Source organism: Cryptomeria japonica, chromosome 5 (assembly GCF_030272615.1).
Source record: "Cryptomeria japonica chromosome 5, Sugi_1.0, whole genome shotgun sequence".
NCBI classification, from domain to species: domain Eukaryota; kingdom Viridiplantae; phylum Streptophyta; class Pinopsida; order Cupressales; family Cupressaceae; genus Cryptomeria; species Cryptomeria japonica.
The window spans coordinates 862920791-862937206 of record NC_081409.1 but is presented as its reverse complement, the minus strand read 5'-3'; the positions used below and the strand labels follow the sequence as shown (position 1 = coordinate 862937206).

Below are 16416 nucleotides of genomic sequence, written 5' to 3'. Positions count from 1 at the left end.
TAGATGGAGGGTCAAAATCAAGATTTGGAAAGGGAACTTGTTTAAGAATAAATGTTGCTTCGAAAGGTGTAGAATTACAAATTCCAGGGGCAAAAAGTAAGAGCTGGAATGGCATGCCTAAAGGAAGGTGATAAGGGTACCAATTAGTTCTTCAACCTTATAAAGAGAAAACAGAAGAGGGAGTTGATTGAAAAATTGCAGGTTAATGGGACCTTGTCTAAAGATCCTAAGGCGATTATAAGGGCATTTAGTGATTTTTATAAGGGACTTTTTAAGTTAGAACACAACAAGGAGAATGATGATATACTTATGAAGTGTCTGCATTTGATTCCCAAAAAACTATCAAAGGAGGATGCTAAGGATCTTGAAAAAGAGACCACTATTAAGGAGATTGATGGCACTATTTTGTCTATGGAAAATGATAAGTTGCCCAAGCTTGATAGATTACCTGCAGAATTTTATAAGAAGAATCTATATTAGATTAGTTTGGAATTGCTAGAACTTTATCAGGCTGCGTACATCCAAGGATCTTTGGGGAATGACATTAATATGGGCATTATTAAATTGTTTCCTAAAGAGGGGATACGACTCTAGTTAAAAATTGGAGACCAATTACACTCCTTAATCTATGCTATAAGATAATTGCTAAAAGTCTTGCTAGAAGATTATCTGGAATATTGGGTAAGATTATTTTTGTCACACAAACCAGTTTCATTAAAGGAAGATATACATTCTTGAAAGCCTAATTACCAGTTGGGAGGCCATGAATTGGGCTAAGAAGGATGGACAAAATGTGGCAATGATATTGCTAGACTTCGATAAAGCATATGACATAATTGAATGGCCTTTTGTGTTGGGAATGTTAGAAGCTTTTGGTTTCCCTCCATTCTTTTGTAAATGCATATAAATTCTCTTCAAGGACTCTTCCACAGTGATAGATGTCAATGGGATAATCTCTGACCCTATTGAGTTACAAATCTCTATTAGGCAAGTGTGCCCTATTGCCCAAACCCTTTTTGTGATTGCAACAGATTCTCTATATTATATCCTTAGAAGCTTTGAATTGGGTCTGCCAGTGAGAGGAATCAAGATCCCCAATAATGATATCCTTATTAATGACCAATTTGCAAATGATACAGCTCTTTTTGTTGAGATCTTAGTGGTAAATTTTGACAATATCTTAGAGAGGCTTCAGTTCTTTTGCTCTACTTCAGGCTCAAAAATTGCCCCTCGTAAATTTGTAGTGATTGGTTGGAACGTTACCCCTCCTGGGTGGCTTTATGACAAGGGGTGGATATAGTCTAGTCCTTCCAAAATTGTTAGATACTTGGGGGATTCCATTTGCTATTTCCCCTTCCACAAAAGATATGTGGGACTAGATCTATGCCAAAATAGAAAAGAAACATAAGGAATGGCATACTCACCTCTTCTCTATTGCAGGCAAAATCCAAGTTGTTTAGAAGGTGCTACCCTCACATGCCATTTACTACTCCTCTACTTGGCTATTTTCTAATTATCAGGTGAATAAGTTAGACAAAATCTTGAGAGACTTCATGTGGTCAGATGGTAAAGGAGAAAAAAAGAGGCACTGTCTCCTGGGAGTGGTGTTGTACCCTGAAGAAATTTGGGGGCCTTGGTCTTCAAGATTTAAAATTTCATGGGATTCCTCTAGCCTCAAAATGGATTTTTAATGCTTTGTGAGGGGGTGAACCTTGGAAAGTATTGATAAGAAATAATATTAGACTCTCAAAACCCAAATGTGGAAAAACATGGAGGGATCTGAATATTTGTGATATTTTGATGGGGGACTTTGCAATCAAAACCTGTTATTTTTTCCTCCTTGTGGAAATCCTGGACTCATATCAGGGGTTTCTTGTGCTCAAGAGGGGTTGTTGGGGGTCTCCCTTCATACTTAGTTTTGGACAGATCCATATGGTGGGGCTTACAACTTAATAATAAGCCCTTGGCCTTGACTCAGAGCCATTCAACAAAAATGTGGCATTCTTTGGGTATCATTTCCATTAGTGATTTGTTGATTGGGAATAGGCTTGGGTCTCGGATAGAATTGTGCAATAAATTTGGGATTCCCTCTACTCACAAAGAGACCTACACTTTGATTCTGAAGGCTATTGGAGTAGCTTTCTCCAGTAGAACTCTTATTGTGGATGATTTTTTGGATCAATTGGAATGGCAAGATGGAACAAAAATGCTGGATATTTTTGTAAAATCTCTCTATGTGATGATGAGGGATTGCAGTAATGATATTAAATAGATCAATAGGAGTTGGAATCTTGATTGGTCAGGCCCCAAGTGGCATAAAACCCTTTCTCTTCTATGGCATAGTCCTACTGAACCAAAAAAAACGTGTTTGAGGTTGCTCATTTTGTTAAAGAAAATTGTTCTTGGTGAGGTCTTAAACTCTGTTGGTGTTGCCTTGTTGGTCTGTCCCATTTGTCTTGTGCACGAGTTTATGGAACATCTTTTCTTTGAATGTAAGTTTGCCTTGGTCATGTGGTCTTTGTTTCTTAGCTCGCCTATTGTGTGGAATGCTCGACCTGGCCTATCTTATATTGAAGTTTTAGCCAGTTATGTTGAATTTTTTGGTGACAGTTTGAACCAATTTTGGTTTGTTTTATTTTGTGAGATTCTCTATTTTTTGTGGAAAATGAGGAAATAAGAGATGTTTCAAGACCAAAAGAGGAGCCTTACTAAGTTTAATGGTAAACTCACCTTTACTACGATTATGATGCAGGTTTTAGTAGTTTTGGAAATTCCAAAGAGTAGATTTATGATACTGGTACAAGAGGGAGTGCTGCTAATATAGGGCCGATATCAAATTTGCCCACTTCTTTAGTAAATACAAGGATATGTTGGATTAGGAAGAGCTTGATCTATTGAATCGAGTGCTAAAAGATAAAGACATTAAAAAGGACATTGAAGCTCTTAATGAGATGATCAAGAGAAGGATATTCCTAGATGGGATGTCATACTAGATCCAAACATTGAATCCCCCCTGGGTGCTTATGACTGTGACCAAGCAGATGTTAGCAACAATATTATTGGGCCATGAGATTGATGACCCACACTCTCCTATTGTTTTGTCTTGAACTTTTGATTGCATGTGATTTTGATGATGTACTCTCGTAGATACTTATAGTCTGTCGTAATTTTTGGTTGTCTAGTGATCATGCAACACTCTTTTAGATAGTTGTGGTGGGTGATATATTATTCCAATAGTTAGACTGTGAAAGCATATATGATATATTTTGGTGAACTATCATTAATATAAAAAAAAATTCTCTCTCTAATAAAACTCTACAATAAAAAAATCACTATTGTTAGTGAAACCTCTATCTCTTTTCAAGGTTAATGACACCTTAATCCTACAGCAATACATTCATGTAATAGTAAAATTCACAAAACAAACTATTAAAATTTCTAGATAAAATTTTAAAAACACATAATTAAGGTCCTCTTCCCTATGACAACTCTACTTTATAATTAAAACCCAAACTAATAAAAACCACCATAAAAAAAAGCTACCATTCAAATTATTCCATAATCAGAAGAACAGTATCCATATTAAGCTTACTCTTACCTGCCATTCACTGCAGAGTTTATGGATGACTCTCTTGCCCATATGGAGGTTTTGTTCTGGAATGAGCCGAGTTATTACCATCCCTTAAATACCATATTACAAGGGATAAAAACATGGAGAAACCTGAAAACAGCTGCAAAGTATCAGAATGGAAACAGATAAGATTCTCTGCACAGCAGAGTCGACATACCATTTTTAGGACATGATGAACATCGTTCCTGTACCCAAAACTCTACTGAATTAAAAGTTCATATGATTTCACACTGAAAGTGAGGAGAAATTTAAGGGTGGAGAAGCTGCTTGTCCGCTAATTTTATAGTTCACATTATTGAGTTGCAGCCTAGATGAGACATAAATCTTAAACAGCTTTAAAAAAGGACGAAACAAAATTATTAGGGCAAGTTGTATTGTCAAAAGCAATAGATTCTTAGGGAACTGAACCAGCCCAAGACCATCAACTAATGGCCCCACTGTCTCCACCCACAAAATGGAGGGTACCCTTTTCTTTCTCAGTCCATTGTTATCTTAATGCTAATCAGATGATTGACTTTATACTTACATGTATTGAGATTAACAAATTTACTAGTGGTAATTGTGGGTCACCATCATCCTAAAGCTAGACTCTGAACTTAAGACAAGGGAAAGAAACGGAATCCTCTTAAAGTGTGTTGGAGAACGGTAAAGTGGACTCGTATCCCACTTATAGCCATTGGACAATATGCATTATACACTATACAGTGTAGGATTGAGTTTGTGTACATACATATATTAGGTCACTTTTTGTTTTTACGGACTTCAGACCTGAGTGTCTATACTAGTAGGCCTCTGGTCGTCCACCCCATTCTGCTTTGTACATACATGTATTAGTTCATTTTTTGTTTTTATGGACTTCACACCTAGGTGTCTATACTAGTAGGCCTCTGGTCGTCCACCCCATTCTCCTTTGGCCATCTCTGTATTTTGTCAGTAAACTTGTCCTCTTTTGCTTCTTGAACATGGTCTCTGCTTACAACTCCAAGGTGATGAATGCCCACTTGTAAAAAACAAATCATTGAATAAAACAAAGACCATAAACCTACTCTGTTATCTTACTTTTTTTTTATAGACATTGGATGGTGAGTAGTCAGATTTATGAAGCAATGCAGGATGATGGAAGGTTAGTTAAAGAAGTACCTGATGGAAGTTTTGAGTGCTGGTTTATAAGGGCCAATACAGGATTTGTGAATGTCTTATTTTAAGATGTGTGGGGAATATAGGGAGAGAACAGCATTTGGAGATTGTGTAACTTTGGATCTGTTTGTTGTACTTGGAATATAAGTGGAAGAATCAGCAGGATTTGTAGTTTGGAGTTTATTCCCTGCGGCTAAAATGTTGGGAGGAGTGGAGTAGTCAGCAGCAATGATTCATCAAGCAGCACTAAAAACTCCAGGATCAGTTTAGTTTCAAATTGGGTTTTTGAAACTTGAGCTAAAGTCTTCGTGTCCAGCTCAGAGAAGATACAGATAGAATAGATGTGTGGGAGATTAACAATATATGTCGGTTCTGTTCTCAGTTTGAGACGACAAATCAAAATCCTGTAGTTTTGGACTTGGTTGCTGGTTCTTCAGGACAATAGTTGTCCCTTTTGGATTTTTTGGACTTGTGGGTAAAAATACATACTGAAGAAATGGAGAGAGGAGCAGTGATGTTGATGTTGGTTCTGTTAGTTCTAAGCCCGTGGGAAGGCATGGTTCGCACAGCCTCTGCTGCTCCTCCAGGCAGGCTCATTTCCTCTTCATCCTCTTCTGCAAAATCTTATGCCAAGTATGCTGATATTATCTTGAATCCAAAGGAACTTAAAGGTGGAATCTTCAGTTCTTTTAGTTAGATTCTGCTATTCGGTCGTCTTTCGTTCTTATGAAAATACTAGAACTTAAAAGCCTTCTAAGATATCAGCTACCCATCTTTTCGTTACTCTAGTAATGGGAAATAGCTTGCCACTGTACATTCTGGCACCCAATATATTGCTTGTTTCATGTGGAATTCGACGGCCCCTAGAGTACAAATCATGTTTTGGTATGATAGCGCTAAGCTGAACACCCTCTAATATAATGCATTTCGGCTTAGATCCCCCAGTCTTTATATTAGAGTTTCGGTTGTTAACAGTCTTTGGACCTTCCATTGCTATCAAGTGGGTTCCTGTCCATTTTAGTGAAAAGATTGTAAAACCTGCCTCATTTCTCATTAGACTGAAATTCTTATATTTTTGGATTTTGTGAACTGTAGCTGTCTTCTGTAATTGCTGATCATTTCGATGGAAAATCTGATTTTGTTCGTTAACAGACACCCATTCACTTCAAAAATTAGTTTCTTGTTTCACTGTGGCATCTGATGTTCTTTGCTATTCGGATGTTCCCATTTCTTACATAGTCAGAGGACACACTTCTTCAATGGTTAAAACCTTGCTCACTAAAATAGCCCTGGAAATGGGTATTATTATGAAGTTGTAACCAAATGCTACTGAAGATTGAACTTAGGCAATATGTGTTGCAACACAAATGCCTATGGATATGGAAATTTTGCTTTTTCTACTCCTTTCAACTACAATGCTGGTACTTGATACTTATCTGACTCGGATCTGAGACCTTTCTCTGAAATGGATGGTTTTGCAGGCTTTGTTTCAGATGCTTTCGCTGCTCTACTCAAGTGGATATGGGCCTTTCCAAGCAAAACCAAATCTGGTGATTTTTTTAACTAATAAGTTCTACAATATTCCATATATGCTAAACTGCTCATCCTTTAAGTTCCTTTCTCAGTTATTCAGCTTGTTTCAGTTCAAAGACATGATTTACATTAGGCAAAACTGTTATGTGGTATTACTTAGTGTCAATGCATTCGTTTGCCGTACACTTAGTTCTGTGCTTACAAATGAAGTGGCATGTTATTCAGGTAGGCCCGTGCTACAGTTTGAGAGTGGGTACTCAGTGGAAACGGTCTTTGACGGGAGCAAGCACGGAATTGATCCCTATTCCATACAGGTTTCTCCAGATGGCGATTTACTTATACTGGATTCTGAGAACAGCAATATTCTTCGTGTCACCCCACCATTATCTCGCTGTATGTGTGTTTACTTAAACTTGAGGTTAATCTGTTTTGACTTAAAAATCAGTATTTCAACTTTGAGATATTTCTTAGAGTGACATTATACTACTGCTACTCCACGTGATTGTCTGTATTGTTGAATTTTTTCAGTCCCCATTTTCACATTAACTACTAACATGAACAATGTGCATCTCCTCAGATTTGGGCAATACTGAGTTTTCTTCGTTCTTCTTGAACAGACAGTAGAGCAAAATTACTGGCAGGCTCCGCAGATGGCTATGCAGGACATGTTGATGGAAAACCTAAGCTGGCTCGACTCAATCATCCAAAAGGGTTCACTGTAGATGACAAAGGAAATGTGTATGTTGCAGACACGATGAATATGGCTATCAGAAAGATTGGCGAAGCAGGTACTCACAAACCTTCAATTTGAAATTTGAAATCTTTTTGGTTTCGTCTTATTCATTATGCTGCCTGATACCTGGAAGCAGTCGCCTGTATAAGCGAGCTCACGACAGAGTTGCCCTCCAATGGTTGCCTCATTTCAAAATGTTCACTTAGAATCCAGAGGTTTAAGCGTAAGATATTGACATTGCTAAACCCGCAGGATCAAGCATAATAAAAAGATAAGAAGTTAAGGTCTGAATTACCAAGCACAATAAAAGGATCAGAGGCTCCCTAATTTGTAGATACAAACTCAGACTAAGAAATTAGAGGTTACTAAGACTCCACAAAGGAATTGGAAGTTCAAAGTAGAAACACAGATATTTGGGGCTAGAAACATTTAGCCCCAAGGAAGCACATAAGAATACAGAAGGATTAATCTCCTCAAAACCCTAGCTGGGGTTTTTCAGTGTGTTCAAACATGAGCATCATTAGTTTAGGACCTTAGGTTCTTTAATATGTATTGAAGATATGAGGATTGCTGCAGGTGTCACCACCATTGCTGGAGGAAGATCTACTAAGTCAGGACACATCGATGGTCCCAGTGAAGACGCCAAGTTCTCAAATGACTTCGATGTTGTATATGTTGGCAGTACATGTTCCCTACTGGTTGTTGATAGGGGGAATCAGGCTATCCGTGAAATTCAACTTAACTATGATGATTGTGCATACCAGTATGGCAGCAATTTTTCTTCAGGTCTGCATTCTAGCTCAAATGAAGTACTTAATCTTATCCTTTATTATCTCTTGCACCTTTTTCTAATGAACTAAAATCAAAGGATATGGAGCTTTTAGATAAGTCTAATCTGTGTACATTGTCTTAGAAAAAATTAGAGATACATATTTTTAGAACTTGAACTATTCATCTGTCCTTTCTAAAGCTATCGGTTTATGATTCTTGTGATCATTTGTAATATGCAGGAATTCTGTTTATGGGGGGTGCAGCCTTAGTGGGTTACGTCCTAGCCTTAATTCAACAAGGAGTTGTAACTTCTGTGTTTTCTCGACAGGTAATTACATTTTAATATTAAGGACTATTTGTATTCATTGGAAGTTGGGAACACCTTGAATCTGGTTATTATAGATGACATTCGTTTGATTGCGCAGTATAGTTGTTTGATGGGGAAGAGGCAATAAAGACTTAATTAGAATAACTAAATTCATGAAAATCTTACATATTTTTGAACCTTCAAGCAGGAACAAAAAGACAAATCCAACTCAAAGAAGTTGCCTGGTTCGAAAGCAGGGAATAGATCCTCAATGTGGGTTGATGAAGATCAAGGAAATGTAGATGCTGGCTGGGTCTCATTTGGAAAGTTCTTCATAGATGTTTTCAAGTCCATAGGAGAAATCATTGGAGGTCTGTTTTCCTATGTCACAGGTGGATTTAGAAGAAAATCTCCTCATAAAAAGGGAAATCTATGGCCACTTCGGGATAGTCTTATTCCGGAAGATGATGATATTGAGCCGCAACTAACACCAAGGCGGAAGAGATCAGTGACTTTTAGAGAGCCTGAAGTTGATACTCCCATGTCACCTCCTCTTTCAGCAGAGTCACGCAGTGGCGATGGCCGACCCACAAGAGAATACATGAATAGGTTCACCTTCAATGGTTCTTTCAACAATCGTCATGAGCACTATGAGGATGAAGATAGTCAAGGCCATCTGAAACCATTGAGACATCATTCATCTGCTCCTGAAACCTATTTTGAAAGGAATTATGATTCCAGCAATGAAGTTGTCTTTGGAGCTGTTCAAGAAACTGGAGAAATAAATGAACCGGTGGAGATCAAACCTGTCGACTATGGTGATCCAATGTATGATCATCATAACATTAGGCAACGTACCAATACAGGAATGGGACAATATTATAATTACTGACCATATTGCATAGATTGTTTTCCAAGGATAGGGTCCTTCATTCTGCAAACTCCTGCTATCTTTAAAAATGCAGTGCAGCCGACTATTTATACAAGCGAAGAATCTTTCAAGTAAAATTAGAAGCCAGAATGGCTGCATTGATTACTTTTAAAGCCAGGGTATTTTTTTGATTGTCCTATAGCCCTCAATTTCCAGCTTCAATCTATGTATGTTAATGTTACATATATTAGAAGGATTGGATTTGGGTTTTTGAGTGGGGGATTTTGGGGCTGGATCTATGTAAATACGTAAAAGGTTTGTGGAGGAATATGATAGATTTTGTTACCTCAGGAAATTGATGAACCAAATTGGCATCGAACTCTATGCAGTTCACACCGAGACTTCTACTTCTTAAGCCTTGTTGAGACCCGTTTGTTGAATTTTGCGCTATAGGACTTGTTTTTATATCATGCATTTAAAAGTATTCACTTACATATCAATTTTAGGTACATTTCATGATAGATTGTAGTTTAATGATGGACATTTTTGTAGTCATTCTTGAGTTTGCTGCTACATATTGAACTGGAAAGCATAGTCCACTTGGCTCCCTGCACAGTCCATTGGGGTATGTTTACTTGATTATGAGGTACCATATCTTTATTTCCGAGAATATGTCATGATCAAGTTAAAGAAAGTATTTTAGAAGTATTCACTTGGATCAGCTTGTTGGTCAATGACAGTTTGGGTCATCATACTTCTACTGGACTGGGGCTGGTGTTTTCTTGGATATTTTATGTGGATTTTGTAGCTCAATTCCTTGTTTGTCATGAGCTGTTCTGTAAAAACTGATGTTTCTTTGCCCTTAGTTTCTCCTTTCTTTGCAGTTCTCTCTTGGACTGCTAATTTTTTTTAACTTTGTAATTTAGTTTTGTTGAATATAAAAAAAGTGACCTGACATTACAATAGGTGTCCCACACTTTACCCTTCATCCATGTGAGAGAGACCGAGCTGGGCTTGCATTAACTTTTATACCAAATTTCACGTGACATTCTATTGGTATTGACTGAAGAGTCTTCTTAGCTCCTGTTCAAGCTACCATGGAATTCCCCTACAATTACCCCCACTTAGCTTGCTACCTAATTTGGAAAAGCATAAACAGTACCGTGTTTTATGAAATCGTTCATAATGGAACTGCCCACTTACACATTTTGTTATTAGTGGATGTTATTCCACTTTAATGAGGCTTGCAACGAACAAGCACAAATTGCACTTATTTCACTGATTCTTCATTTGTCGAGTTAGGTGTAGGCTGTAGCTGTCATCAAGATTTCACAGGGATTTTGGTATTGTCTTGTAACAAACAAGGACAAATTGCACTATTGTCACTGTTTCTTTCTTTGTCAAAGTTAGATGTAGGCTGTAGCTCTCAAATATTTACTCTTCACAGGTCATTTGAAGGTACCATTAACTATTTTTTCATGCTTTCTAACTATTTAACTATTTATCATGGATTGTGATCTGAAATGTTGATGCAAAAAATCACACACAATCGAATCCGGAAACAGTTGTCTATTATTTACATATAATTAATGGAATGGTAAAATGATCACGAGACTGACAATGACCTTGCAAAGAATCAGAGTTAATGTTAACAATGAAACTACAAACAAAAAGCCAATAATTAAACTTCATTTCTACTTGATGGTCACTTTATGATTTTTTCACTAATTTGGTATTAGGGCTTATGAAAAGGGTTCGACAAAGCTAATTCGACTTTAGCTTTGTTACTTGTATTTGTTTTTTCATCTTTAAAAAGTTTATCATGTATAAATGAATAAATTTTTTAATGAGTGTCCACAAGATCAAACAGACCCTGAGATAAAAAACATAAGGACTGTTCTAGTTGTGCTGAGGAGCTCAATGTGATAAAAAACATAAGGACTGTTCTAGTTGTGCTGAGGAGTTCAATGTGATAAAAAACATAAGGAGCTCAATGTGTGCAAAAGACCAAACAAGCTATGAGATCAAGAGCAGATGCAAAAGAATATCATGTTAATTACAAAACATGATGACTGCTCAAGTTGTGAAAAATCACAAACAATAAGTTAAATTGAAGAAAAAGTAAGAACAGGTATGTGTAGTTTTTGTATCCAATTGTGTAAGATTTACTTAGTATCAATGTTTTGGGTCACATGCCATGATACATCATTAGAGTAGTGGAGAGCTAGAGGAGTAGAATGATGGATCATGAAATGCGATTCAAAATGTAGATACTAAACAAATCTTATTTAGTTGAATCCAAAAGCTACTTGTGTCTGAAAATAAGAACTTAAGAAAAGAGGTGGCATGAGATTCATGAGACCAAACAGCCTGTAAGATCAATAACTCTCTAGCGTAAAGAATGTTATGCTAACAGGACTTCAAAACATAAAGACTGTTCTAATTGTGAAAAATCACAAATAATAATAAAATTAAAGAAAAAATAACAACTTCAAGAAAATAAGAGACATCAAGTTTCCATGGTTCATGTTAATATGCTTGAAGGCTTTGGATTATAATTGTATTTATCTTTTTGAATCAATGTTTTGGATCATACTACATGATCTATCATCAGGACAGTGAGATCATCCATCACAGCATAGTGTCTTAGAGAAGAGAACGGATCTCACAGCACAGTGAGTTAGAGAAGGATCATAGAGTATAATCTGAACTGTTGATTCAAAAAGATAAACATAATTAAAATCCACAAATCTTCAAACAACTTTAAAAAAAAATAATCTTTTTCTTAAATATTAGACTAACGCAATCACAAAACACAAGAACCACATTACTAGTAACAGATCATAAGCAAATTAAAGTTAAAATAACAAATAAAATGACAGGACTAATCTTTTTCTTGTCCTGTAATGCAAGTTCCACATAAATAGACAGGCAAATTGCCTACCTTTTCAAATCAAAACAAAAATTCATCCACTATGGAAGCTTTTTGATGAGATCAGCTGCAATATCTCTAGTATAAAAACTTTAAATAAGGTTCTGTAAATAAAGTAGATCTTGAAATATGCAGAATTTTCTATCCCTATAAGTAAAAAACAAAGATCTGAATATAAAATCCTATTCCATTAATTCATTTCAAGTAAAAATTAAGATCTGAATCTCTTCTCTGCATAAATTAAATGCAGTGTCGAAATAAATACATTATCTCAGAATTGTCGGACCTCACGACACATCCATTCCAGTTTTTGGAGGCCGCATTCACAATGAGAATCTTGAAAAAGCAAAAGTTAATATAATTCACATGGCCAGCATATTCCGGTGTCCTGTCTCAATGAGAAGATATCTCAGCATTAATAATAATTTCATTACCGAGTATTAAACTATTTATCTAAATTAATGCGCTGTAAGAAATTATTAAATATTTTGTGATATAATTAAAGGAAACGTTTGTGATGATGAAGATGTGACGTTTGGTGGGCGACTGTCACGCCTTTGGAGACGTTAGTCAAGATTTGCAGAGCACGTAACGTTTTAATACTCACTTTATTGATGTACGCATTAATGAAATGTCGTTAGCCGACATTATATAATTGTATGGAAAGATTTGGCACATTCTATTTTGTATTTATGGCTATTAAATATATATTTTAATTATTTTTAAGTGATAAGGATAGTTATCTATGTGGGCGTCTATGGGGTCATTAGAATGCACTCGTTCTATAATGTATTTTATAAGAATCTAGTTTATAAAATATATTATAGGATGGGTGTATTTTGGTGGTCCCAGAACGATTTGTATCTATGTGTATTTGATGGTCATATGTTTATGGGAAGAATGATATATGGTAATTTGTACTAGAGTACATTAAAAGAGCTACGTGTGAGGTGTGAATTAGATGTTGATTTGATGTTTTTTTTTTCAGTTTAATTTAATGATAAAGAGATGGGATTGTGTACGTATAAATTTGTTGTCTCACTTTTTGAGTCAAGTCATTGTTTAATTTATTTGATTTTTATTGTTTTTATAATATCATGATGTTAACAAAGCTGAATTTGCTTTATCTTTATTCATTTTGAGTTCTCTCAAGTTTGAAGTTTTCCTCTCTAAAGTGTTTCGAGATAGTTCTTAATGGTTGTTGGCTTTTTAAAAGAGCTAAAAAAAAAATTGATGTTGGTTTGATTTTTTTTTTAAGTTTGATTTTGGTGATAAAGAAATGGGGTTGTGTGTAGGAATTTGTTCCACTTTTTGAGTCAAATCAATGTTTAATTTATATGAAGGATTTTTTGGTTTTATAATATCATCACGTTAATAAAGTTAAATTTGCTTTAAAATGTTTGTTCATATTGAGTTTTTTCAATTTTTAAGGTTTCCTCTATGAAGTGTTTTGAGATAGTTCTTAATGTTTGCTGTGTTTCAAAAGAGCTCAAATAATCAAATGTGCAAGGTGCAAACTAGAAGTTGGTTTGATTTTTAATGATAAAGAAATGGGATTGAGTGCATTAGAATATGCTTTTTCACTTTTTGAGTCAAGTCAATGTTTAGTTTATTTATAAAAATTCTTAGTTTTATAATGCCTTCATTTTATCAAAGTTGATTTTGCTTTAATATCCTTATTCATTTGAGTTCTCTCAAGTTTTAAGTTTTTCCTCTATGAAGTGTTTAGAGAGAATTGCAGTGTTTGTTGGCATTTTAGAATGGTTTCATAACATTTGCCAACACTTGACACATTTTTTAGAACCATCTTAAAGTTCATGAAAATTGACTAAGTGTTCCTCCTTGTAGTATTTGTTAGAGCATTTCATAGTTTCAAAACTTATGGAAGTCATTGACATGTTTAAAACTTATGAAGAGTCATGTCAAAAAACTAAAGTTTGGGAAATTTCAAGTGTTCTTCGAAGATTTGATAACATTTTGAAATCTCGATCAATCTTGTGTAATGTCGTAAATTGTATCCCTTAATAATTTCACAATCTATTTGGCAACTATTTTAGGGTGGTTTTTCCTACATCCTTTTAAGTCTATTTGTGCTTTATTTTGGTCTAAAACTTCATTGTTAATCCCGCAACTTAATTGTTTTTAAATGCTAAAGTTAGGACTAGATCTAATATTGCAAACCTTGATACTCACATTTTCGTTTCAAAGAATTTATTTTGGGAGGACTAAGGTGCCCAACACCTTAGTCCTACCCAAAATCTCTTGAAAAGCTTGGATTGCAAGTTTCAAACTTCACATTTCAGAATTTGGTCTCAACTATTATACTTGACCATTTTATGTTAGTTCTTTAATAAAAAATTCCTTGCACAATGCCTATATAAAGCACATCTTATATCATTCATAGGTTTTAAGTTACATTCTAAGAATGTTACATTCTACAAATATGAGTTATCAACATATTGAACATCACACTACAACATTCAAAATTCAAGTATCATTTCATGATTATCATGTTGTTGAGTTAACATTTGTAGGAATTCCATAAAGAGCATTGCATCATCACCAAGTTATGTGAAACTCCATGAGAGGGTTTCATACCTAAGGTATAATCATTTTATTTCAATATTTCCTTTATTGTTTTACCTTTGTCCTTCCTAGGGAACACACTCTTTTTCATCATCCTAGCTCTTGTGGAGGTGGGAACACCAACAAGGGGTTTGATTTAGGTAAGCCCCTATATAAAACAACCGTTCTTCCCCATTTTTTGTGTACATGTTTAGAATCGATAGTGAAAGTGTTACAAGAGTGTAGATAAGACTCACATGTTGCAATGATTTTTGAATAGGTGGAAGCACCTAGATTAGGGCACCCAACACATGTGTCCAACTTTTTTTGATTGGATTTTTGGGAGACAATCCTAAACAACCTCCTAACTATAATTATTCTCCTTTCTGTCAGTCATAGGCATCTCAGAATAGGGCGCCTAATCCTTGAGTTCAACATACTTCCCTCTAGTTTTTAGATCTAGGGTCCTCTCTACATCTTCTTTTTAGATCTGTACTTCTTTGATGCATTTCTATTTTGTACTTTCTATATTTTGTCAATCTTGTTTAGTTTATCCTTATTTAGCCAAGTTCATTACACACACGCTTAATCAATTTCAATCACATTACTACCAGAAATAAAATATCCATTCAGGTATGGGTCTTTGATCTTATGTTTGGATTTCATGTTTGTGAATGATCTTTCAAGCATAGGGAATAAGGTGTGGGAAAAATTTCGTCCTATTCGAGTACACATCAAACAATACATTAGGAGCTTTAAAAATGATACAAATGAATATAACATGCAATATTGGGGTTAGTTTAAAAAAATAAAAAACAAGATGCAAGCTAGATGGAGGATCCCTAGTGAATTGGTTATGAAATACAAGAATAAAATTACTTTTCTTGTGAGTATAGATTACTGTTACATAGAGAATGTTGAACCAATGACTACATGGTTAACTGAGTTACCTTATGAGGTATCTTTGGAAGAGATTGAAAAGAATATTGATACTTTATTGAAGTTGGAGGTTGATCCAAATGAAGAAAGGTTTGGAACTATTACAAGATATTAAACAAAATAATTAAATAGAAAGTTGACAAAGGACATGCAAAAATAATGGAGAAGCTTTACCAAAAGATAAACTTGCCTACAGTTGAAGAGGCATTTGATAATCAAACATTGATGACTAGGTTAGTCTTTGCCTCTCCTTTGGTAAATATTGGTTCCTTCAAAACCCCAACTAGATTTGTGAAAAGTGAAAAGAAAGGTCGAAGAGCTAAAAAAAAGGTGACAAGAGGAAAGTGAGGTTTGAAACCCGTTGTTGAGGAAGTGGAGACAACAACATTGATGAAGAAGTGAAGAAATAAAAGTTTGTTATAAGGAAGAGGTCCACGAGGACAAATATCAAAATAGAAGATGATGAGAGTGAAGAGGACAATGTGTCTCTTAGTTAAAGGAAAGGAACTTTGGTCTCTCCAATAGAGACCCCAACCAAGAAAAGGAAGCAAGTGAAGAAGAAAGAACCTATGAAGCCAAAGGAAAAGAAGAAGATGGGTACCCCTCCAGATAATGCTAATTATCAATTGCTTGACTTGGATAGTCTGATAAATTCTATTCAAGTGTACATGATTTGATGCAGGAGCATCCCCGGTTCATAGCAATCTTGCATCAACCAAAAACATTTTCCTTTCTGTTTGTTTTCTATTGCAGTTTCAGTTTTCCTTTTTGTGTGTCTCAATTTTAGCTCACCAGATCATATAGAGTTGGATTCTACTTGAAGACTTGATCATCATTCTTTCTTCCAGATTGCCTCACATTTGGATAATTTTCTGGCAAGATATCGCTACCAGTTTCCATGACAGTTTCCTGTTACCGGTTGCCTGGACCTATTCTGGTGATCTACAGGAACCCATCGAAGCTTGCGGAGCCTTGGGTGTTAATTTTGATGTTCCTT

General features: G+C 35.5%; 1 protein-coding gene across 3 annotated transcripts; it reads left to right on the top strand.

The window, feature by feature from the left end:
• Nucleotides 1-4355: 4355 nt before the first annotated feature.
• On the top strand, nt 4356-9376 carry LOC131036387 (uncharacterized). Of its 3 annotated transcripts, none has more exons than XM_057968264.2 (7): nt 4356-5439; nt 6250-6318; nt 6527-6694; nt 6919-7089; nt 7611-7820; nt 8045-8133; nt 8321-9376. In XM_057968264.2, the coding sequence occupies exons 1-7, from the start codon at nt 5265-5267 to the stop codon at nt 9002-9004; spliced, it is 1566 nt and encodes a 521-aa protein (XP_057824247.2). In that variant the 5' UTR covers nt 4356-5264; the 3' UTR covers nt 9005-9376. The 3 variants fall into 3 exon arrangements, with proteins under 3 accessions (XP_057824247.2, XP_057824248.2, XP_057824249.2); XM_057968265.2 differs by having other exon boundaries at nt 4358-5355; XM_057968266.2 differs by having other exon boundaries at nt 5267-5401.
• Nucleotides 9377-16416: the final 7040 nt, after the last annotated feature.